At 43.4% G+C, this 22,658-nt stretch overlaps 2 protein-coding genes across 2 annotated transcripts in view; one reads left to right on the top strand and one right to left on the bottom strand.

The window, feature by feature from the left end:
- The window catches only part of STYK1 (STY kinase 1), a 45,602-nt gene extending 35,837 nt beyond the window's left edge, over positions 1 to 9,765 (bottom strand). The window contains exon 1 of the mRNA XM_090043953.1: positions 9,613 to 9,765. The gene's annotated coding sequence lies outside the window, so the exon portion shown is untranslated. The remainder of the gene's footprint in view (positions 1 to 9,612) is intronic.
- Positions 9,766 to 19,575: 9,810 nt separating this feature from the next.
- SYCE3 (synaptonemal complex central element protein 3) lies at positions 19,576 to 22,658 on the top strand. The gene is made up of 2 exons (XM_090041138.1): positions 19,576 to 19,684; positions 22,419 to 22,658. Exons 1-2 carry the CDS (start codon positions 19,576 to 19,578, stop codon positions 22,586 to 22,588), a joined length of 279 nt encoding a protein of 92 aa, XP_089897264.1. The 3' UTR covers positions 22,589 to 22,658.

Raw genomic sequence — 22,658 nt, 5'->3', positions numbered from 1 at the left:
TTGTTCTGTGCGTATCAGATAGGTCTTCCCTGATTTTTCTGGGTTTCTTATTCCACTACAGTGAATCCCACTAAGGAAAGTAGGGCTGGAAGAGACCTCATGAGGTCATCTAATCTAGTCTGCCTTGACACCTGTTCTGGGGCATCCAGAGCTGCAGTAGGGAACACAATAAAAATAAAGAGTGATAAAATAAATTAGATGTAATAGCTTTCCTTATATAATTAGATAAATAGATATAATGTCCCTGACATTCAAGCAAAGAGACATTCCATCTCAACATCCAATTCCAGAGCCTTCTGGCAAGGTATGTTGTCCATAAAATAACAGTAAGGACATAAAATTAATATTTGCTTCTCAAAATACAAGAGTATATGGTCTAGATCAGGGGTGGGCAACAGTTTTGGGCAGTGACAACAAATCCTCAACATCTACTTGTAAGATACTGGCATGCCACGCAAATAAAACAAGGGGGTGAAGGGGTACTTGGTTGGACACATTGCATATTATTATGGTTAATAATCATAAATGTTGGGGGGGTTGGATTTTTTTTTTTAGTTTTTTGGGGGGGGGTTGTTTGTTTGTTTGGTTGGTTGGTTTTTTGTTTTTTTGTTTTTTTAAACAGAAAATACCAAATTTTCAAAAATACCAAAACTAACCACCTGGTAATGACAAATAAAGTTTCACATACTACAAACAGAAAGAGAAACACAGGTGGAATTATTTTCCTTTGTTGTTCTGTTTGGGTTTTTTTACATTGTTAAGCACATTGGGATGTCACTTTGATGCACAAGCAGACAGAAGGGTACAAGCAGCTGCACTGGGGTTCACAGAACCTCAGCCTGGCTCACGTACCCCCTCATGGTTCCCCTACCATCTTCCACAAAGCATACATACAGCTGCTGCCAGCAATGAGCCGGGCTGGGGCTCCACAGACCTCAGTGCAGTTGCTTGCAGCCTCATAGCTGCCTACCACCGCTGGCCTGGGCTCTGGACAAGCCCCTGACACCTAGCATGGAATAATCTTTCTGAAAAGGGCTGGCATGCCAAGCAAAATGGTTTTTTTGCTGACCCCAGGCCTAGATTATTGTACAAATAGGAGTATATAGGCTGATGGAAAAGAAAGAGGGGAGTGAGTGAGTGAGTGAGTGAGAGAGTGAGATGGGGGGCTGAAGACTCAAAAACCCAGAGAAGCAGTGGTGACCATAAATGTGAGAGGGAACAGAGAGACTGTTCTGTGGGCATGGCACACATTGAAAGGCAGGCACTGATACTGTGAGGAGCCAGTATGTCTGTTTGTATTGTATTCAAGAAAAATGGATTTGGCAACAGTTTTATCAGACCTGTACCAAAGAACATACCTGTTGCATTATCAACCATTTCTTTTACTAAATAAAACAAACCTGCAAGGCCCCTAAACCTGGTTACAAAGACTAAAGAAGCAACAAACCGTAACTAAGGACCGACTAAGATTAACTGGTATCTTCACTAAACTATTAAAAATGTACTTGAGAATGACAGCAAGTGTGGCAGGCACTGCAACTATTTGCTGTGTAATTTGTTATCAAAATATGGCTAGGCCTGCTTTTTTTCCCCTGCATTAAACAGAAAGACAGAAAGTAATAAGATAGCAGGGAGCAAAACAGTAGCTTGCTAATTATGCACTTCAGTCTGGCCTATGGACTGACAGATGCAATGTAACCTAAGTACTTTGGAAATAGTGTCTCATATATAACTTTTTCAATGAAATAATGGTGTTCTTAAAGTATTCCAGCGGTCATTTCTGTGTAACTTTTCCTTTTTTGTCTATTTCTCTGACGTTTTGAACTTGGCTGTCTGATACAACTCAGTCACAGTGCATAATAAGCAGAGCATGAATGCCCACACAGATTAGAGGCAACTAAAGAGTATGCAGAACTGGAAGGAAAAAGAAATCACTTGAGGTGGAACGGGGAGAATTTCAGTAGCTGCTGCATGTGTCACTTATGTGTAGAGATTGAGGAAGAGGCGAGTAGGATCTTTGGAGCTGGGCAAAAAGTAGACATTTTCTCCCTCATGTCAGACAACATCTGTCCTTTATTAAAGGCAACATGTATAAATGACCCAAAATACTCTTCCTCAGCTCACAAACCTTTCAGTTTAGTCTCCCTCAGAACACACGTAAACAAAAAACCTAGCATACTGGGCCTCTTATCTACCAGTTCCTCCCTTTCCTTCACAAAAGGTGAGGGGGCACTCCCATTGCCCTGCCTGGATCCTAGGATATCCCAAAATCCTGGCAATGTCCATGCAAACCATGGAGTAAGTGTTCTTTTCAGCTCTCATTATGAGATGCCCCAAGTGCTACCAAGGAACACCTCCAGCTGCATGGAACAGTGAACTCAAGGCCTAGGGAGAAAAGTTACACATAAACCAGTTAAAGTGATCAGAAACTGGTTTAAGATAATCCTAGTTGAATATAGTATCAGACTTAACTGATTTAGGTCAAACTGGTTTACGGAACTTCTGTCCCAGACCCCTTCTGGGTTCAAGTTAAACCACAGTCCCCTAGCATCCCAGAATGCTTTCCAGCCCTGGGTAGGGCTGTGCTGCCTGCTCCAGAGAGCAGGGCTGGCCCCACCCCTCTGCTTCCTAGCTGGAACAGTGATGGCTGGCTCATTGGCTGGCTTGGTGCCTCCCACTTTAAGGGCTGGAGCAGGCAGCTGACAGGTGCCCAATTAAGTCGGCCATTTCCAAACAGAGGCCAGCCAGTCTGAGCCAGCAGCTAGCTGCTTGCAGCTGAGGGAGCAGCAGCATCCAGCTCCCTCGTGATGCGGAACATTTTGGAGGCAAGGGCAGGAGCTATGGAGTTGGTTTGAAGGCTCCTGGTCCTGGCCATGACCTAGAACTGTACCCTGCTGGGGAAGGAAGGCCTGGTGGGACTGCCAGTGGTGCAGCAGCCCCATTCAAATACCAAGACTGCTCACCTCCCAGGTGAAAGGCGGGTCAAGGTACCTTAATAACCCCAACCCCACAACACTATAGGTAAGGGAACTAAGCTTGACTATGGCCACCTGAGCCCCAGGGGGCGTAAGTCCCTAGGAAAGGAGTGGGGCCAGGCAGGGCTGCGATCACCTAAGCCCACAGAGGTGAAAGACCTTGGAGGCCCCAGGGAGGGGAAAGTTGTGTGGCACCAGAGAAGGAGAAGTTAAGAAGACCCTGAGAGAACAGGGGTATAGGTGGGCCAGCCCACAGTAGGGTACATCCTTACGACCTGAAGGACTGGGCATAATTAGGGGTTGAGTAGGGCTGAAGGGACGGTCTGAAGAGCAGCCTCAGGGGGTGTGCTAAGTTGGGCTAAAAGACAGCCAGAAGGGCAGCACATGGGCCAAACCCCCACAAGAAGGGGCACAGTATTGTGTGGCAAACAAGAGACCCTGTGAGAGAGGGTGGACTGCAAGAGGCCCCAGTAAAAGGGGGGCAGTATGAGTGTGTGTGTGTGTGCGCATGAGGCCTGACAGAGGACTAGGTTTGGTCCGGCTTGTGACTGGGAAGATAATAACTTGGATGCCATCTGAGAGGCATGGACCATGGTGTAGGGGAGGTACGGAGCCGTGGATAGCACCCCCTGGCATTGGAGCATATAATGGGCAGTCTCCTGTATTTACTGTTTATTGTAACAGCAAAGCCATGGCAAGCGAGACTGGGTGGACTGCCCATATAGACAATTGGGCAGGCCGGCTAGAGACCTGGCCCCAAGCTTGCCCCCATCACACTGCCCCACCAGAAAAACCCCAGCTGGGATCTGGGGCCAGGGAGCAGGGGTTAAACTTCCCTTCCTCCAAGTACAGAGCTGCCCTGCCCTGCCCACTTAGTGCTGGCAGGAAGGTGGGAGTTAAACACGCTTTACCCCACTCAAACTTACTGCTGGCTGCAACTGTGGACTACAAATCCCAGAGGCACCTGGAAGCAGGAAGAGAACATGATGAGCAACCATACGGAGTCCTACTACTATGAGTCTGGACTGCAAACCCCAGAGACCTTAAAGAAGCAGTGAACACACAGCCCATGCTGGCTAAGTGCCAGAGAGCCCAGCTCTAGCGCACCCTGGCTTCTGGCCCAAACCAATGCAGGCATATAGACTGGGGCTGCATTTCCTGAATCAAAAGTGAATGTCTGTTCATGTGCTTATTGGTTTAATCTTTGCAGTTCAGACTAACCTGCAAAGACTGAATCAATTCAGCCTCAGGCTTTTTGGCTGTCTGCACTTAACCTAAGGATTCATTCCCATTCATCATATAAAAACAGACACATTTTCTACCTTAAATGAGTCTTACTATTAATGTCCTGAAATTTGCTGTACTGGTTTGTAAGTCCCTCAATGTTTTCTTAGCATTGTTTGCTGCTCTAAGTGATACATCTTCTCCTAAATCAAACTATTCCAAAAGACAAAATTCAGTTGGCCTTGAATTTTCTTATAGCCCCCAGCAGGCCACCAGAATCTACTCATCTACCTTAGGCCATCCAGCATTGTGTTTATAGGAAGGCCTCTTTTGAGACATAATAAGGGCTGAAACAAAATATTGGTCACCGCTGATGGAGCTGATCACTGGGGGGGAAAAAAAAAAACAGCATGAAGTTCAGCTCCATACTGTTCCTTCTAAAACATTTGATCTTAGGTCAGAAAGTAGTTTGCACCATCCTTCCTTTTGACAGTAGGCTAAATTATCTGCATGCATGTTTGTTGTAGGACCATATAGATCTGGTCCACTCATCACATACCACCTCCCCTCTTACAGAAGGTCTCTTCCACTCTGCCCCTCTGGCATACTGCCCATTACCAGGCCACACTCTGCCACCCTGCTCCTCCTTGAGTGACCCCTCTGGGCCAACAAGCTTCACTACTTGCATACTGGCCTCACCATGCAGCCCCTTCAGTTCCTGCAAGTTCCCCTACTCTGCGTGGTCCAGCTTTGTGCTGAACCCTGGCTAATTCCACCCCACACCCCTCACTGGGCAAATCTATACATTCACACACATACTGGGCTCCCAGCCCTCTGGTTTGCCCCCCCACTGGGGTTCCACACCCATCCCCTCACTGGGACTCCTTATCTCCACCCCCTCACTGGGACCATTGGGCTTCCCTCCCTGGTGGGGGCTCAGGTGGCTGTAGCTGTGCCTGGCCCCCTTGTACCCACAGTATTGTGGGGGCTAGGGTTTAAGGTGCCCTGACCCACCTTCCACCAGGGTGGTAATTGGCCTGGTATTTCTTGGGGGTTCCCACACCACTGTGAGCCCCACCAGGCCACCCACTCCTGGCAGGGTGCAGTTTTAGATCATGCCAAGGACCAGAAGCCTCCAAACCATCCCCTTAAGCTCCTGCCCTTACCTCCAGGATGTTGCATACAGCTAGGCAATGTTTCTGCCTGGCCTGCCAGCAGCAAACTGCTCTGTTTATTTAGGTAGCCAGAGATCTAAAATGGCCACCGCAATCAAGCACCTACTGGCTCTTGCACAACATTCAATGAACTTTATTTCAAAGAGCCTGCCACCATTTCTCAGTGTGGGGACGCTGATACACATGTTGTATGGGTGCTTTTAATTAGCACAGCTTGCTAATTGAAGCACTCGGCACTGTGTCCCAGAGCACTTGTAAAACCCCCCCAGACCTTGATCATGCTCCCGCTGACATTAGGACTTTACAGTTTTATTTTACAAAAAAAATTAAAAAATTCAAAATAAAAATACTGTGAAATGTGCACACCTTTAGAGATGAAATAGCCTGCCATAATAAAAGTCCATGGGACAGATCATAGAAAATAGGCTTGGAAGGAACCTTGAGAGGCCATCTAACATTCCCTTGCCCCAAGTCAGGATCAGCTATTCCTGCAATGATGAATATTCCACAGATTCCCTAAGTAATCTATTCCAGTTTAAAAGGTTTTTTCCCCCCCCTTTTTAACCTAAATCTCCCTTGCTGCAATTTAAACCAATTATTTCTTGTTCTATCTCCAGGGGACAATAAGATAATTATTACCTTCCTTTTTGCAGTAACCTTTATTTATTTGAAGACTGTTATTTCTCCCTTTAGTCTTTTCTCTACACTATGAAATCCTTTCTATCTTTCCCCATAGTTCCTGTTTTTTAGACCTCTAATCATTTTAGTTATTTTCCCATGAATTCTCCCCAATTTCTTGAAGTAGGATGTCTAAAATTGGTTACAATTAAAGCTTGAGGAATTAATAATACCTAGTAAAGGAGAAAGATTATTTTACCCGTCTTACAAATTATATTCCTGTTGATAAATTCTGGTATGATGCTTGCTTTCTTTTGCAACAGCATGACATAATTGACTCAAGTTTAATTTGTGATCCACCATTACCCACAGATCCTTTTTTTGCAAGTATTCCAATTAACAAGTCTTTCCTAAATGTTGTATTTATACAGCTAATATTCCTAGGTGGAATACCTTGCATTTTGTCCTTAATGAACTGCATTCTGCTTATTTCAAACTATTTTTCTAATTTGTCAAATTACTCTGAATTCTAATTCTGCCCTCCAGTGTGTTCTCAACCCCATACATTCAGTATCAACAGCAAATTTAATAAGTGTGTTCTCCATTCCCTTCTCAAATGAAAATACTGACTAGTACTAGGTCCAGAACAGACCCCAGAGGAGTCCCACTTATTACATCCTTCCACTCCAACAGTGCCTCAAATCTGATGAATAGTTTTCCAACCAGTTGTACCCATGTCATAGTAGTTCCACCTACAGCACATTTCTGTAAATTGTTTACAGCAATGTCATTTGAGACATCAGAAGACTTTAAGAAATCCTGCTTTCTCTCACCTACTGTCTCTTCCCAGTTGACAATGCCTGAAATCTTGTCATAAGAAGAAATGAGGTTGATTTTACACAATTTGATCTTGACAGTTCCAAGTAGGCCTTTACTAATAACTTTGCTGTCTTCTAGAACTAGAGACAGGAATTACAGATAAACTGGTATAAGTGATCAGAACTGGTTCAAATCTGTAATGCCACAGAAGTTCAGTGTACATAATCTGCTTTCAAAATGGCTGAAGCTGGTTTAAGATAAACCTGGATGGATGTAGTATCAGACTAAACTGATTTAGGGTGAATTGGTTTATTGAACTTCTGTCCCAGATCCCCTCCAGATTCAAGTTAACTCCCCCCAGCATCCCAGAATGTTTTGCACCTCTCTGCAAACCCCCTTCCCTTCACAGGGTGAGCATGCTAGCCTTGACCCAAGCTGTCTGTTCTAGATGAACAGGGAGGAGTGCTCTAGTGCCCCTCAGCTTTTGGCCTGGGCCACTGCAGTCATGTGGCTGCATTTCCAGAATCAAAAGTGAGTGCCTGTTCACTTGCTTATCAGTTCAATCTACACAGTTTAAATGAACCTGTGAAGATTGAATCAATTCAGCCTTTTTGACTGTCTGTAGGTATTTACAAATAGATTTTCTGATTATTTGTTCCAGTATCTTTCTGGAAGTTAAGTTAGGGTGACTGTTCTATAATTCCTTCAGTCCTCTTTTTTCCCCCCCTTTTAAAAATGAACTTTATGTCTTCCATTTTCTAGCAATCTGGAGCACCTCTGCCCCCCTCCTCCCTCATCCCCACAAGTTTTCAAAAGGTGATTGCTAATGGATCTGAGATTGTTTCAACCAGTTCTTGGAGTACTCTATGGTGTAATTCATCAGGCTCAGCCAGTTTGTATTTATCCGAGTAATCTCTAACCTGTTCCCTCCCTATTTTAGCCTGAGTTCTTACCCGCCCCCCCGACACGCACAACACACACTCTTGTCACTGTTAACCATCTGATATTAGTTAACCTTGCTAGTGTTTTCTTATGAAGTCCCAAGTCATTAAAGAACTCATGATTTAGCCAAGCAGGTCTCTTACTACACTCTGTTTTGTTCCTATCAGAATAGTTTGTGTTCATGCCCTTAATATTGCTTCTTTAAGAAACTGTCAGCTCTCATGAATTCTCTCCCCCTTAGACTTGTTTCCTGCTGTATCATACCTACTAATTTTGAGTTCATTGAACCCCTTTTTTTAAGAAGTTCGTTGTCTGTATTCCATTGTTCTTCCAACTAATTCCTCCCTATTGCCCAGGTCCCTAGAAAAGCATTCTACCTTCTTGCTCTCTCTATTCTATACATATATAAACAGTCACAATTCCAAGAACCTGATGGACAATCTGTGTCCCCCATTACCACCAAGTCCTGTGCTTTGGTAATTCTGTTCTTGTGACACAGCAAACTATGAAACCACATTTATTCTTCTTGCCCTTATCTTTCCAGATAAGACTTTCCAGCAGAGACTTTCAACAGGTTTCTCTTCCACTATAGTCAAGACCTTAAAAAGCAAATGTCCTTTTTCCCCCTATGTGTCCTTCTTGAACAGGTCATAACATTTCATATTACTCTTCCAGTCATGTTCCAGTTGATATCACTATTACAGCCCAAGTCTGTTACTCCTATTAAGTCATAATTCTGATTTATGTATAAAGACCTCTAGTTCACCCTGTTTATTCTCCACACTTTTTTTGCACTAGATTTTGCATTACTTCCTAATACGAATAATCCTACTTATTATTTTTATTTACATGACCCAAAACCAAAAGCACTTGCAGCCATGGATGACCTTTGAAAATGTGGGCCATAGGTTCTATGCCCATGGAATTTAAGCAATAACTTCAACAGTTTAACTTCCTGCAGCTTCTGCTGCAGGAAATCAGCATTTATGAATAACCGACCCAAGGAAAATATCCCAGAGCATTTTGATAATGAAATCAGTGTAGCCATTCAACAGGAATGAAAGCTACATTATAAAATAACACATCCATGTATCCAATGTTGTAAAAAATATATTATATGGAAGGATGTGAAAAATTATATGAGCAAGTAAGTAAAGACAACATTATACATGCATAAGAACAAGAAAGCAGAGTTTAAGTTATGCATATAGCTTTAGGTTTAGCTTTTCCTGACATCCTGAGCGCTTAATTATACAATGACATCCTTGTAATGTATTTTTGAATGCAATAATGTGGATACATCAAACATACATTGTTATTTCTAAAATAAAATATATTTATATCTGAACAAGCATGGATTCTCTTCTCACATTTATACAAATTGAGACTAGCTACATTATACTCAATTCAGTGACTCATGTTGTAAAGCTGATGTAAATTAGATCAGTACAGTGTCAGGTACTTATATACAAACATTTTATATTTACTTAAGACAGAACTTACATACAACACACACACACACAGAGAATCAGTCTCTATTTTCCCAGCTTCTGGTGAGCTAGGATTAATTTGATATGAAAGTTATCCTTTGTAGTTATTCAAAACCTGTTTAAAAAGTGCCTAGAGCTCTTTTCATTTGAATGCAGCTATGAGTTATAACCCCTACCCACCTGGTTTCTCTCTCCCCAGCCCTACTATAGTCATTATCATCCATTTACAGATAGATACATACAGAAACAACACATGCATGCATATATATATAGCTACATCATATATTAGGTCACATGCAGGTAAAAACATTTTCAAAGTTATTTAAATATTCATTATCTAATCTTCCAGCAGTGTTTTCTCTTGCCTACCTGAATTACGCCACTACTCCTGTCTGTCTGTAGCCTTTCCCTGACCCTCCAGTGTGCTGTTCTTCCCAGTTAATCCTAAACAACAACTCGAGACAGTGATGATAGCTGTGTTATGTTGCTGTTTTTCCTGTGTCTAGTTGGTCCCAGGTGATTTTCCTAGCCTGGTCCTGTCCAACTTCCCTTCTTTGCTCCTCATAGTCTTCTCAGCTGTCTCCCTAGGGAGATCATGTGACCATTTCTAGCAAGCTAGTTGACAGGTACACACACTCGTAAAACGGGTCTGCCTGGCTCCTCCACATACAAATGATTACCTCTTGATGTTGAAACAGCAAAGGCCAGAAGGACCTGGCAGCAGGGATCTCAAAGCATAATGAGATGAGGCTGAAGCTGGTCCCTTGTTCCTTTCTCCCAGTCCCCAGTTCTTTATTCTTGGCTACTTTTTCAAAATTACTCCTCACACAATTAAAGGTTGTTAGTAATGAATGACACAAGATAAAGAATTAGGATGTCATTAAAAATGTATTTTTTACTAATAAAAATGTAAAAATAAGATCATGTATCAAGTACATAGCCCTGAAAAAAGACCCGAGATTATACTAGGATTATGGGGCAAAACCCTTCTTGTGTCACCCCAAAACAAATGTCACTGCCACCAGGGTACTCTCTACCCACCTAAAGAAGCCTGGGCAGGCCACTCCCTGAACCAAAATTCCATTTGTGAGTGTCAGCCTGACCATTGACAGGCCCCTGGACCTGAATAAGGAGCTGGGTTTGCGCTGGGATTACAGGTGGATATCATTTTCAGATCACTCCAAAACACATGTCTCCACCATTGGGGGACTCTCCTGGGCAAACAACCCCTGCCCAACCCAAAGCTTGGTTTTTGCATGCCAGGATGCCTACTCACAGGCCCCTCAGGCCTGAATAATGAGTTGATTTGGGGCTGGGATTACGTGTAAAAATCCTTTTTGGGTGACCCCAAAACATCTCAGGCATCTCGGGAAGGCTGGACAGAGTTGTGCCCAACCCAAAGCTCTGCATGCCAGGCTGCCAACTCACAGGCCCCAGGCCTGTGTGCTCCATACAGAACCCTGAATAAAGAGCTGGGTTTGGGCTAGGACTTTGGGTGGAAATCCTTCTCGGGTCACTCCAAAACACAGCTTCACCATGGCGGGGGGAGGGGGTGGAATCTCCTGAAAGTCTGGGCAGTGTCCTCCCAGATCTAAAACTCAGTTTGCGAGTGCCAGGCTGCCAACTCACAGGCCCCCATTCTAATATTATAAATGTCTTCGTCTGTCCATAACGTTTTATTCACACTCTGATTGGTGGACTAAAACAGCCAATCAGTATGCTCCACAAGCATTGGACAAAAGATGGCACGGCAGAGTGCCACCATGACGGCAAAGCGAGGACCATTCAGCGTGTGGGCAGCTCCCTGAGAATCCCTAAAATTTACTGAACAGAAAATCATAAGCACAGCACCAATGTATTTATAGGGAAAAGGCTATTTTGGCTCCAAGTAGCTTGCTGGGATCATGTTATCATCTATATTGCATCCCCTCTCTGCCCGGCAGCAATGGTGGGGGGAGGCACAGCTCCATTCTGCTGCCATCTGCGCTGTGGCCATGTGGGCAGGGGGCACCTCGTCATGGTGGCATGGCTACTGTGGAGCTGCCTTCTTCCCTCCCTCCTTCCCTCTATGGTTGAGGACAGATTTAAGACAACCCTCCAATAATTAAATTCTATACATGGAAAATTACAGAAAAGTATAGAATTATAGTAGGTTAGTTTTCCATGTATGGAAGCTACCTATTTGTGGTGGTCATCTGTGGAAGCAGGGGGTACCCTCATAAAAGGAACCTAAGAGTAAGGGCCCCTAAAAATTCCCCTGCAGGTACTTGGACAAGGCATCATAGCCCAGTATGGGTTGGAGAGTTCTCCTGTAGCCTTACAGGGATAGTGGCAGCAGCTGAATGACAGGAAAAGCAGAAGCCCCAAACCTCTGTGGCCCAGGAGTTCAGAGGAACACCTGGCAACAGGTACCCAAACCCCTGATAAGTGGTGGGGAGAGAAAGCCCCAGTTGCACCTGCAACATCACTCACATTAAAAGACATCTTGGATTCAGGTAAATACAGTATTAATTGCAATAATAAAATCACAGAATCAGCACCAGTATTGGTAGCAGTAGGCATCTGCCTGTCTACTGAGACAATAGAATTATGCTGAGATATCCTGGCCCTTTAGCTTGAGTAATCCATTACTAACAACTGTTAATTGTGTAAGGATTAGCTTTGAAAAAGGAGGCAGAAACTGGGAATAAGGAACTGAGAATAAAAAAAACCACTTCAGCTTCAGAATTCACAGACTTCTGCTGTACTAGTCTGGGTTCACATTCAGAAAGAAACGATACAGATGCTACAAAAAATCAGAAAACAACAACAACAACAACTCCACACTTTTGAGACCAGAAACCTCTCTCAGGAAGAACAGATCCTATAGGGAGATATACCAAGTTCTTTTTTCCATATTTATCCTACTTTCCCCCACTCTATAGAGGTCAATGGATGACTCAGAAAAGGAAACAGAGCTTGATAGCATTGTACAGCACTACCACATCTACCAAGGCCCTTCAGCCCTGTCCCACAATCTCCTGCTATTCCAATATCACAATAAATTCAATATAGAACTACCACATACTCTACCACTCAGTCCAGCTATTTCAGTCCTGGGGCTTTTCTCACAGGTCTTTGAATACATCTGATTCCTGATTTCTCACCTGCAATCCTCCCTACTATTTCAGGTTCAAGATTCACCTCTTCTGCTGCCTTCAACCCTTACATAAAAGTTTCATAGTCCTGATCACTAGTTTTGCATGGGTGTGCAAGATTATTTGCTCAGCATTTAGGTAAAACAGGGTAGCAGTTATAGTGCAACAGGAAACACCACATGACCTGCTGCTGAAACACCCAGTTCATGTCCAAGTCAATAATCTGCTGCAGGTGGCTCGGAGGAGATATAGATGATGGCTTGAGCCCAGCAGGCTGCTTGGAGCAGAAACAGCATTTTTGAGGCAACTTGCCTTTGGAGCAGAAACAGCCTATAAATACGCTGGTGCTGTGCTTATGATTTTCTGTTCAGTAGATTTTAGTGTTAGTAAAAGTCTGGACAGACCTGTGAAAAGAAGAAAAACAGGATAGCTATTAACTGTGTACTCTGTGCCTCACTGTCCCATTGAAGATCCCACCTGTGAGAAGCAGGGAACAGCGAGGTTGGCTTTCTAGTTCCTCCATTGCTTCTGAGCCTGGCAGTAAAGGGCAAATTACTACCAGTGAAAATGGTTTTTATGATAAGGACTCTTGCTCATGGAGAATCTGAGAACCCTTATCTAAGTTAAGGCTTTACCTCAGTTACAGAGGTCAATGTAACTGCAGACCGCAGAATGAGTTTCCTATTAACATTGGTGCATGGGCTGGCGAGTTGAACCTGAGCAATATTTTCTCTATAGCAACTGCAGGGAATTTACCACACACCTATTCTCTGTTTAAAGTTGATACAGAGGGTGGGTGTTTTGCAAAAGTACATTACCTATTTAAAACCTTGCTGAAAGCAGTGCAGAGGCTGTGAGGTGACTCCCAAGGGTAGTTCCCCAAAGAAAGATTTTGTTTTAGGTTCCTGCTTCTGAGAGAGCCCAGTTGCTTTCACATCCTCTTCATCTACCGCTTTCTTTCACCTTCCCAATTTTTGATTCCAAACCAGGAAGAATGGTGGATAAGTCAAGAAGTTGATATACAAGGTGCTTTTTGAGCAGCTGCTATTGCTGTTGATTTCCTCTTTGAAATCTTTTCCTTTTGCTCTCCCAGTCATACTGGTTGGAGGAGATATTTGCAAGGTTCATAGTTCAGCTGTCAGGATATGGTCCTCCTCCCTAATCCACTCCCTTCACCTGCCCTTCTGCTTGGTTCAATCACTTTCAAGATTTCCTCTTGTAAAAACTATTTTTTTCTGCTAGAAGAAAACTTTATATTCCCTCTATGCCCACCCATGAAGAAAACACAACATTATTCAAATATTTAGTTTTGGTGGGGGGGTTTTGCAATAAAGAAAATATTTTTAGTACTAGTGAGAGGTAGTGGAAGGACATCCTGTTTACCTCAAATTCTTTATCTTCAGGACAGCAGTAGTACAAGCCACACACACACAAATACAAACCATCCCTGCCAAAATGTAATTCAACTACTGCAGTCAGTTCTGTCCCAGGCTCCTCTGACACTACTGACAAGAGTTCCAGTTTTGTAGTGCAGGTCTCAATAGACAACTCCCCACGTTGCAAAAATGGAATCATTCCCAAACCCAAATGTTTGCAAAAGAAGCAAGTGAACGAGCATTGATGGGAACTGCCAATATAGAACTAGATAAGAACCTTCATGCTACCCGAAGAGAGAACGTTACCCACCTCCCTCTTCATATCTTTTACATCATTGTCATGGGGCAGAAGTGAAAATCAAAATCTAGTCATCTCCCAGAATATTATTTCATTTTTTAATTTGATCCCTGTGTGGAAGAAGCCAACATCTGTGCCAGCGTTTAAAAGTAGATGTAATGCTTGTGAAAGATATCTGACTGAAAGCTCTTGAGGACTCAAATCCCCTAACATTTTAGTTCAACACAGACAGTGATAGTGAAAGATACCTCTAACATTGGTAGACACTCCCACAGGCATCACACCTAATTTGCCCTATCTGTGGCCCGGATGGGCTACTCAAGAACAGGTAGTGAAATGCTTTGCATCTTTAATTAGTGGCCTCTCATTAAGCCTGCCAACTAGGAACCCTACTGCGGTGCTAATGTTTAACAGGGACACCCTAGGAGCTTAATAAACTGAATGAGATCCACAGACAAGACCAAGGCATATTATCCCTTCACTAAAACAGATGATCAGATGCAGAAAACTGTATGAGAAAGGACCAGGTATTTTATAGTTGATTAGTGAATGGTATATGGATTGTGCACAGGCTTGGTTATTATTTATTACTGACTGCATGGTACTGATTCTGGGGATGAACAGGGAAGTCTCCACACCAGCCAATCTACACTTCTTGGTACCATTAAATTCTCTTAAAATAAATGATAGATCATTCATTCTGACCCAGTAGTTTCACCTTTTATTTATTTTATCATTATCCCACTAGCACAGGTGCAGTGTTGTGAAAACCAAAACCTGCTTGTGTCTCTTCCATCTTGTATGAAGCATCAACACTCCACAGCCTTCAAAAAAACAAGTAAGTTTGAACATGTCTGAAGACCTCATTGTGCCCATATATTATGGGATGCCCTTCAGAGTACAGTAACACACAAGAGGCCCTGAATAATAAAGCACACTGAGGCATAAGAGTTAGGGATATAGCCTCTAAATTTGATCTTCCTAGACCTTAAATGCTGGAGGCTGCAAATAAGAGACGAACAGCAGGGAAAAAATCCTGGTCATGACTTATTTAGACTCCTTTTCAGCATTCACTCTCTACCACTGTGTGACAAGACTTTAGCAAGGCTTTTGATAGTCTCCCACAACATTCTCACAGGCTAGCTAAGGAAGTACAGGTTGAATGAATGGACTGTAAAGTGGATAGAAAACTGCCTGGATCTTTGGGATCAAAGGGTAGTAAATCAATGGCTCAATGTCTCTAGTTGGGACGTGGTATCAAGTGGAATGCCAACAATCTGGAAGATGGGATGGATTGCACCCTCAGCAAGTCTGCAGTTGAACAAAGCTCAGGGGAGTAGACATGCTGGGGCGGGGAGGGTTAGGATGCAGAGAGACCTAAACACACTGGAGGATTGGACGAAAAGAAATCCCATGAAGGTCAATAAGGACAAGTGCAAAGTCCTGGATTTAGGACAGAACAATCCCATGCAGCAGTACAGGCTGGGGGCTGACTGGCTAAGCAACAGCTCTGCAGATAGGATCTGGGGGTTACAGTGGACACGAACTGAATATGAGCCAGCAGTGTGCCCTTGTTGCCAAGAAAGCTAATGGCATCCTGGGCTGCATTGGTAGGTGTTGCCAGGAGGTCAGGGGAAGTGATTATTCCCCTCTATTCAGCACTGATGAGGCCACATATGGAGTACAGTGTTCAGTTTTGGGCCCACACTACAGAAAGGATGTGGACATGTTGGAAAGAGTCCAGTGAAGGGCAATGAAAACAGTCATGGGGCTGGGACACATGACTTCTGAGGAGAGGCTCAGGGAACTGAGCTTATTTAGTCAATATAAAAGACTGAGAGGGGATTTAATAGCAGCTTTCAACTACCTGAAGGGGGGGTTGAAAGAGGATGGAGCTAGACTGTTCTCAGTGGTGGCAAATGACAGAACAAGGAGCAATGGTCTCAAGTTGCAGCAAGGGAAGTTTAGGTTAGATATTAGGAAGAATTTTCTCATTTGGAGGTTAGTAAAACACTGGAATAGGTTACTCAGAGAGGTGGTGGACTCTCCATCCTTGCCAGTTTTTAAGACCTGGCTACACAAAGCCTTGGTTGGGATGATCTAGTTGGGGATGGTCTTGCTCTGAGCAGGAGTTTGGACTAGATGTGACCTCCTGAGGTCCCTTCCAACCCTTGTTTTCTATGATTCTCTGACAAAATGGGATTGGGCAAAATGGGACTTATGGTCTGACCCAGTAAGTGACATTTCTTACGTTCTAAATTCTGACGCACTTTGTGCAGAGGACAAGAGACACCTACCCTATTTTAATAAGTGTGTATCTCCTTCCTATTCCTATGCTGCCTGCAGCCAAAGCATTACCACAACGCTGTCACTTATCCCTGGAAACACAAATAATGGCTCTTTGCAGGTCCTTGAGGGTCACTTCAGGGAATGCTCTGCCGAGAGTCTGCCCGAGAGACATACAGCGGGCCAGGGGGGTCCAAGGCCCCTGGATTTGCAGCGGGGAAACTCAAGGGCTGTGGACCCACGGGCAGGCTGCCTCCTTCAGCCTCCAGCGGGGCCGGGGAGCCTCGGATCAGAGGGAATCCGATGCATCTGAGCCTGTGTTGCTTTAACGCCCCCCCCCACACACACACACGCTCGCCACGTCCCTGCGGCGGGATGAATTGGCGCTTTGTTCCCAGGGGCTGTTTCCTTCCCCGGCGGTTGCAGCAGGGATGTTCCCAGGTGTCACTGGGAGCACAGCAGCATCTGCCAAAACCGGGCTCGATCTGCTGAGCACCCCGTGTCGGGGCACTGGGGAGGCCGAGTGCGACACTGAGGATACAGCCTATGAGCTTCCGCCACGGCGACGTCCCGGCAATGCCTCTCCTCCCCTTTCGCGCCGCCCGCCCGACCTAACGCCTCGGGTCCCGCCACCCGTGCTACGTGGGATTTATGGGGGACTTGCAAGGCGGGACCGAGGGAAAGGGGCGGCAATCGTTGTGGGTGCCGTCTCCGCCCGCTCGCTTTTTGTCTCGTTTCCGTGTTCTCGAGCTGACAGGCACATCACAGAGCCGGGGGTGGGGCCGGGCACGGCACTGTTGGTTTTGGCGGGGAAGGGGGAGGGGAGGCGTTGGCGGCCGTTGGAAGGGCGCTGCCTGAAAGGGACCACACCCGGAGAGGGGGCTCAAGGGATCCCCTCAGGTGGAGGAGGGAAGGTGTTTAGGGTCAGTGATCCCCTGCGTAGTGAGAAGGGTCTGGTGGGAGCTGGAGAGGGGATTCCCAAATAGGAGGGGTGGTGTGAGGGATTTGGGGGAGCAGGTAAAGGGAGCTCTCCTAGGGTAAAGAGACGTTGAAGGGTCAAAATGAGGGACAAAAGCAGGTTGGGAGTGGCAGAGAGTACCCTCCCAGGATTTGTCCTCCCTCCCTCTGAGGAGGTAGAAGCAAATCGATACAATATGCATGCCTGTCTGTGGACAGATAATTATGTCCCCAGCACTGCTGCCATCACAATCTTGTGGCAGCAGCATAGTGCACAAGCACCAGGGGCTGGAACCCTAGCACCTACCTACCATCTTTTCATGCCCTGGAAATGGTGTATGGTTCAGGCAGTGTCTACACACAGCTGCTTTTTGCAAGGTCACCGGCTGCTGTTGAACAGACTGGGGCAGGTGGCTGAGTGTCTTTGTGAACCTTCAGTTACTTGCCAGGTGGCTGCAGAAGCCCAACTTAGCTGGGCAGAGGTGGAGTGATGTTGCCAGCCCGGAGATGAAGGCTCTGTATCTGTAGAAAGTGTTTATCTCACCAGCAGAGAACTAGCATATCTTGGACCTCTATGTATTAATACAAGCTTGATGAAACGTTGTGATGCAAGAAAAGGGGCTTACTTAGGAGCAGGGCTGTTGATTGTAGCTGTGTTGGTCTAAGGACGTAGGCATACAACGTTGTTTGGGGGAATGTGGTATCTTTTATTAGATCAACTCAAGAGTTGGAAAAATTGTTCTTTGCCAGCTTCTGGGCACAAGCACCCTTCTTCAGTACATCAACAGGCTCGCTCTGCACCTGAACAAGAGTGTTTGTACCCACAGCTTGCAAAGAACAATTTTTCTAACTCCTGAGTTGGTCTAATAAAAGATATCATTAGCAGTCCACAGATCCATCGGTTTGATATTGAGATCAACACCCCCCACGGTGAGGGAGGGAGTGGGACAGGTGCTGTCCAGCCGGGGCACAGCAGTGTGCCCCCAGATCTGCATGGGGTGGGCAGGCTGCAGCTGCCACCCCACCCCACCCCACCCCCTCCAGACAAGCCACGGCTTCATCCTGCACCCTGTGCCGCCCAGCTGGCCAGCATCTGCCCCTGCCCCTGCCCCACTCCATCCCTCACTGCAGGGAGCATTGATCTCCCCCCACCCGCACATCCCTTCCCTCTCCCCTCCCCTTCCACCTCAACAGCCTTACCAGCTGGACACAGCTGTATAAGAAATCAGGTCAGTATCAGCTAATATGCCTCCTTAAAAATTGGCTATTGGTATCAGCCCTCAAAATCTCTATCGGTGCACCCCTAGATATCACATTTACCCAGACAACCTTGTCTTACATAGGAGGAGGGGTTTGAGTTCAAGCATCTTTCAGCACCCCTCCTGTCTCATGAAATTCAGGGTAAGTGTGTGTTACTGTTAGGTCTTGGCTTTAGCTCAACAACCAGTCCTTTTAAAATGCTTTCAATTAAGTGATAAAAATTTACTATTCTGTTTTCAGGACTTATTAAAAATAAAAGCCAGAAAAATGTGCCCAATAAATCTAACTGAGAAGTTTAAAAAAAAAATACCTTTACAATGAGGACTAGGTACTATTAATAGTTTTTGAATTCTCCCCTTGTACCTTTCACAGCAGGAAATCAAACTAATTGACTAGCATTAATATATTAAACTTCTGTGCTTGTTACCTTGTTGTGTAATTAAGTAGCCCAATATTGAGAGGAGCTCAACTCCCACAACTTCAGCGGTGGTTAATGAACTGTTGAGCACCTCTAAAAATCAGGTCACTTAGACAAGTGCCTGAATGTGGTATAAAGATACCTTTCATCAAACAAATATGAAATATGTCACTAGAATTGTTTGCTAGAGAAGAATTCTTATATGAAGAATTATTAGTTGGCCATGGCAAGAATAGGTGAGTAAGGAATTTGATCCAGTAAAGCAAACACTTAGGTAGTATCTCTTAGTGGTATGATCTGGTAAAGTGAACTTTAATGTTCACTAAGCATGGACTTGATCCTGCAGACAGTTAACGTTAGTGCCCACAACTTGTATTGATTTCAAAGTGAAAAGGCAATACAACCCAAAAAAACCTCTGCATCTACTCAGCCTGAGCCCTAAATTACTGTACTATATTTAATTTCTAATGTAGTCTACTTAGTTTGACAGCTCTTTTTAGGGATACATTTTTTAAAGTTTTCCCATAAACATGAAAAAGGTATTATTTTCCCACACACCTCACATTGGGACAAAGTAGTATGCTCTGGTTTTTCTTGTAGATGGCCAAATATGAACCTCAAGAAAGAAACTGCGATAATATGGTAAAGATGCTGGAGGACCTGAACAGGGACTTAGAAAAACTGCTGGAAGAAATGGAGAAACTATCAGGTGTGGTTGGTTTTCTTAGGAGGATATAGAGTTTGCTACTAGAAGATGAAAACATTACACAAGTACGCATACATAATAATAAGGTAATTCAGAGATCTCTAAACTTCGTATAGTAGAAATTTAAATGGAGATGGAATGAGGTCCACTAATGACCATGTTAGCTTAAATTGAATCTGGTTGGTGGAGACCAGCACTATCTCAAATATCTGGAATACTCAGATATGTGGAGTTTAGTGATGTGTGTATTATAAATGCCTAGAACGACAGGCATTTATGGACAGTTTGCTTTGGTTAACTGTAGTATTAGTGACAGATGTGGGACTGCTTATTACTGTAAGATTGTACTCACTACTTGATTAACATGGATTGCCTGAGAGTATTCAAGCTGTGCACATTGTGCACTATCTTCATAAGTAATCTGGAAGGCATAAATGGCTCAAAAATGAAATTTGCAGATGATGTTAAATTGAAAAGAGCTACTAGTGAGAACAGAGATGATACAAAGGAATTTACAGAGATAAAAACATTATCAGAATATTTTAAAAAATGAGACTCAGCTTTGGAAAACAGTGGATGTGCTTCTGGGAAAATGACAAATACTGATTATCCAACTGGGAAAAAAGGCTTATCTGTGATTTTAATCTAAATTTTGTATGCGTTTTAGAGCAGGAATCTAGCTAGATTTTTCCACTATTTTTGTGATCCCTTTCTTTGCATTCATACAAAGATATTCCTATTGCTGCCTCTTCAGACTGTTTAATCTAAAGCTTTTAAGCTTCATCACAGATAAGATGCTCTCCTATGGCTGTCTTGATCTGGGAAATGCTAGTTGTTTAAATTGCTTATCAGGCACAGAATAGCAAACAGTGAACAGAGTCCTCCCTCCCATTCGGGGATCAAACTCAATGTTTGCATCTCTTATGACATAAAACTTTATGTTAATATAGCACAAATGGTTTCAAACTGGGTAATCAGATGGCTTCTATATTTTGCTAAGAAATCTAAGGCTGAGCTCATTAGGAACTTTGCCAAGCCAGTATGAAGTAACCATTTAGAGTTATACAGGGTTCCTCAAACAGAAGTATAATTGCTTACTGGGATGTGTTTTTCCATCCTAATTGCATGTACATGTTTCATAACTGTATAATTGTATTATACATAATTGTATAATACAATACATAATTGTATTCCTGCCATGACAAGGGTCGGACTAGATGATCTACTCAGGTCCCTTCCGACCCTACAAACCATGAAACTATAATCATATATGAGTACCGTACAGGTATATTAATAAAGTCATTACTGTATAAGTTTGGAAATTCTGATTTGTTATCAGGACTGTCCTGTTATTGAACATAAGACTGCATATATTGTTTTGTTAGTTACTATAAAACCTCCCTAAATTACATACAGAATTTTCATTTTTAAAACAGAATGCTCTTATTTTCTCATACCCACAGAAAACATAATCATTTCATCCTCACTCCCTTGTCAAATTCTTTTGACTACTAGAGCTAAAGAAATACTGAACAATTTTTCACAATATGTTCTTGCATTTATTATCAGATTTGCTTGGTGGATGTTTGCATCCGCTGTTTTCATTTCTGTAGATATTCCAATGAATGAACTTACTAGAAAGGATGTTTGCAGAATCAGCAATTTAAAGTGAATTTTAAAAGTTTCAGACTTAAATTTATGTGAATAATATTTGTGAAGGTTGCATTCCAAATTTGTAAATGTGTTTGCATCAGAAATCTGTTTCTGAGGTTTATCTAGACTGGCAGTTTCCTAGTCTCAGTCTCGCATCACCGCTGATGACAAATAATGCGCAGAGGAAGAATTAATTAACCTAAACTACACATTAAGTTATTCTTTAACCCATTTTAAATAATGCATGAATTTGAGAAAATCACAATCTTTGTGGATAATTTGCAAACAGAAAACTTGTCAAGAATTATTAGCCTAGCTTTGTTAGATATTTATTTCAGAATCCATTTTGCAGCTGACTTGTTTTTAAAACTTTCTGTGAATTTGCTGCAACTTCTCACTGTCTTGTCTACATCCCTCTCACTTCATCTAGCACCAGCTTCCTCTCTCCTACTGCCACTGTTCATGCAAAAGTCTTCTTTCCAACGTTTGCCATGTTAACAACCTTCTCTTTCATTGACAGTCCATCTTACTGTAAATGTTGACTTAAAATCTTGTCTGCTTTGTAGCTGCCTCCTGATTTATTTCTCCCTTTGCTTTTATTTGGCTTTGTCTTAGGGACAATATTCTAAAATATTTTGAGATGGTTTGTACCTATAAGGTTTTGTTGACATGCTGAATAGCACTGGTGTGTATGAATTGCTTACTATGGTATGACTGCCCTTAAGGTAATGGACAGTTTGCTTTGGTTAACTGTAGTATTAGTGACAGATGTGGGACTGCTTATTACTGTAAGATTGTACTCACTACTTGATTAACATGGATTGCCTGAGAGTATTCAAGCTGTGCACATTGAATTGTTATTGTGGGATTGATAAGGAATATGTATACTGATTTGTTGATATGTATACTGATTTGACTGATTTGTTGATAGAGGATTACTGGCAAGTGTTGAGCTGAGTGTGCTGTTCAGAACTGGGAAGCATTATTTCCCATTATGCTTCCCTGAATCATCCATTGCTTCTTTTCTATCTTAATGTTGCTGGCATCCATCCTAATGTTGCTAGCTTCCTAATACTTGTTGCAGTGCAGGCAACCTGGATGGCTTATGACATGGTGGTAATGCGTACAAACCCAGATTTGGCCAGCTCGATGAGACGACTCGAAGATGCCTTCCTGAACTGCAAAGAAGAGATGGAGAAGAACTGGCAAGAAATGCTGAAGGAAACTAAAGATGGAGGAGAAAAAAAAGAATAAACTGTTTTCAAACCTTCTGAAAGAATTTCCTTCCCTGGAAGATCATTTTGGACTTGGTTTTTTTCAGTCA

The sequence above is a fragment of the Crocodylus siamensis genome, chromosome 4 (genome assembly GCF_052110815.1).
Source record: "Crocodylus siamensis isolate JL-2025a chromosome 4, ASM5211081v1, whole genome shotgun sequence".
NCBI lineage: Eukaryota > Metazoa > Chordata > Crocodylia > Crocodylidae > Crocodylus > Crocodylus siamensis.
This window is presented reverse-complemented; position numbering and strand designations above follow the sequence as displayed.

Coding starts and splice junctions, on each gene's coding strand:
- SYCE3 (XM_090041138.1), top strand. CDS start 19,576: ATGGCCAAATATGAACCTCAAGAAAGAAACTGCGATAATATGGTAAAG. Junction 19,685..22,418: donor AGAAATGGAGAAACTATCAG/GTGTGGTTGGTT, acceptor TACTTGTTGCAG/TGCAGGCAACCTGGATGGCT.